The sequence below is a fragment of the Penaeus monodon genome, chromosome 21 (genome assembly GCF_015228065.2).
Source record: "Penaeus monodon isolate SGIC_2016 chromosome 21, NSTDA_Pmon_1, whole genome shotgun sequence".
NCBI lineage: Eukaryota > Metazoa > Arthropoda > Malacostraca > Decapoda > Penaeidae > Penaeus > Penaeus monodon.
The window spans coordinates 32834898-32835485 of record NC_051406.1 but is presented as its reverse complement, the minus strand read 5'-3'; the positions used below and the strand labels follow the sequence as shown (position 1 = coordinate 32835485).

Here is a 588-nt window from a genome sequence, read left to right as displayed (position 1 = left end):
ATACTTAGGGATTATAACACTGCTAAGGGGAGGCAAAGTATTTACACCGAGCACGAGTTTATGTTTTCAAGCCATACAACCAGGAGCGTCACCACTTAAATAAGCCTAATGCCTGAAATTGGACCCCAGCGAGGGCAGTGAGTCATCAGGTTCCAAAAGATTAAATAAAATGGAAAGAGGAGAAAGAATGCAAAATCATACCTTCCCAAAGGAGGACTCTGCAATGGATGAAGGCTTCATATCTTCGGACTTGAGAAATTCAACTCCACTCGCCATGCTTCTCTGTTCACTTGGGGATACTTCTTCTGGACCAACCTGAAACATTACAATCAAACAGGAAAAGTAGAATTAAGGGGCAAGGAACCTTCTCCTCAAATGAAGCTATAAAACTAATACTATTAGCTTTGTCCTTATGTGGAAAGAATATATTCAGCAGTGACCACATAAAAAAAAGCAAAAAAGTATGGAAGAGTATGGCTATGAGATGAGAAGGGAAGAAAAAAAGAAATGAGAGGAAGTGGAAAATATTTAAAAATACACAAAGCTTATAAAACCAATGAAAGACAGAATGTATGCACACACATTCAC

At 38.4% G+C, this 588-nt stretch overlaps 1 protein-coding gene across 1 annotated transcript in view; it reads right to left on the bottom strand.

Annotated features, from left to right (window-relative positions):
* Nucleotides 1-588, bottom strand: part of LOC119586429 (tax1-binding protein 1 homolog) — a gene marked incomplete at both ends in the record, with an annotated part of 6021 nt that overhangs the window by 5208 nt on the left and 225 nt on the right. The window contains 1 exon segment of the mRNA XM_037935156.1: nt 202-315. Coding sequence (XP_037791084.1) covers nt 202-315 — 114 coding nt within the window.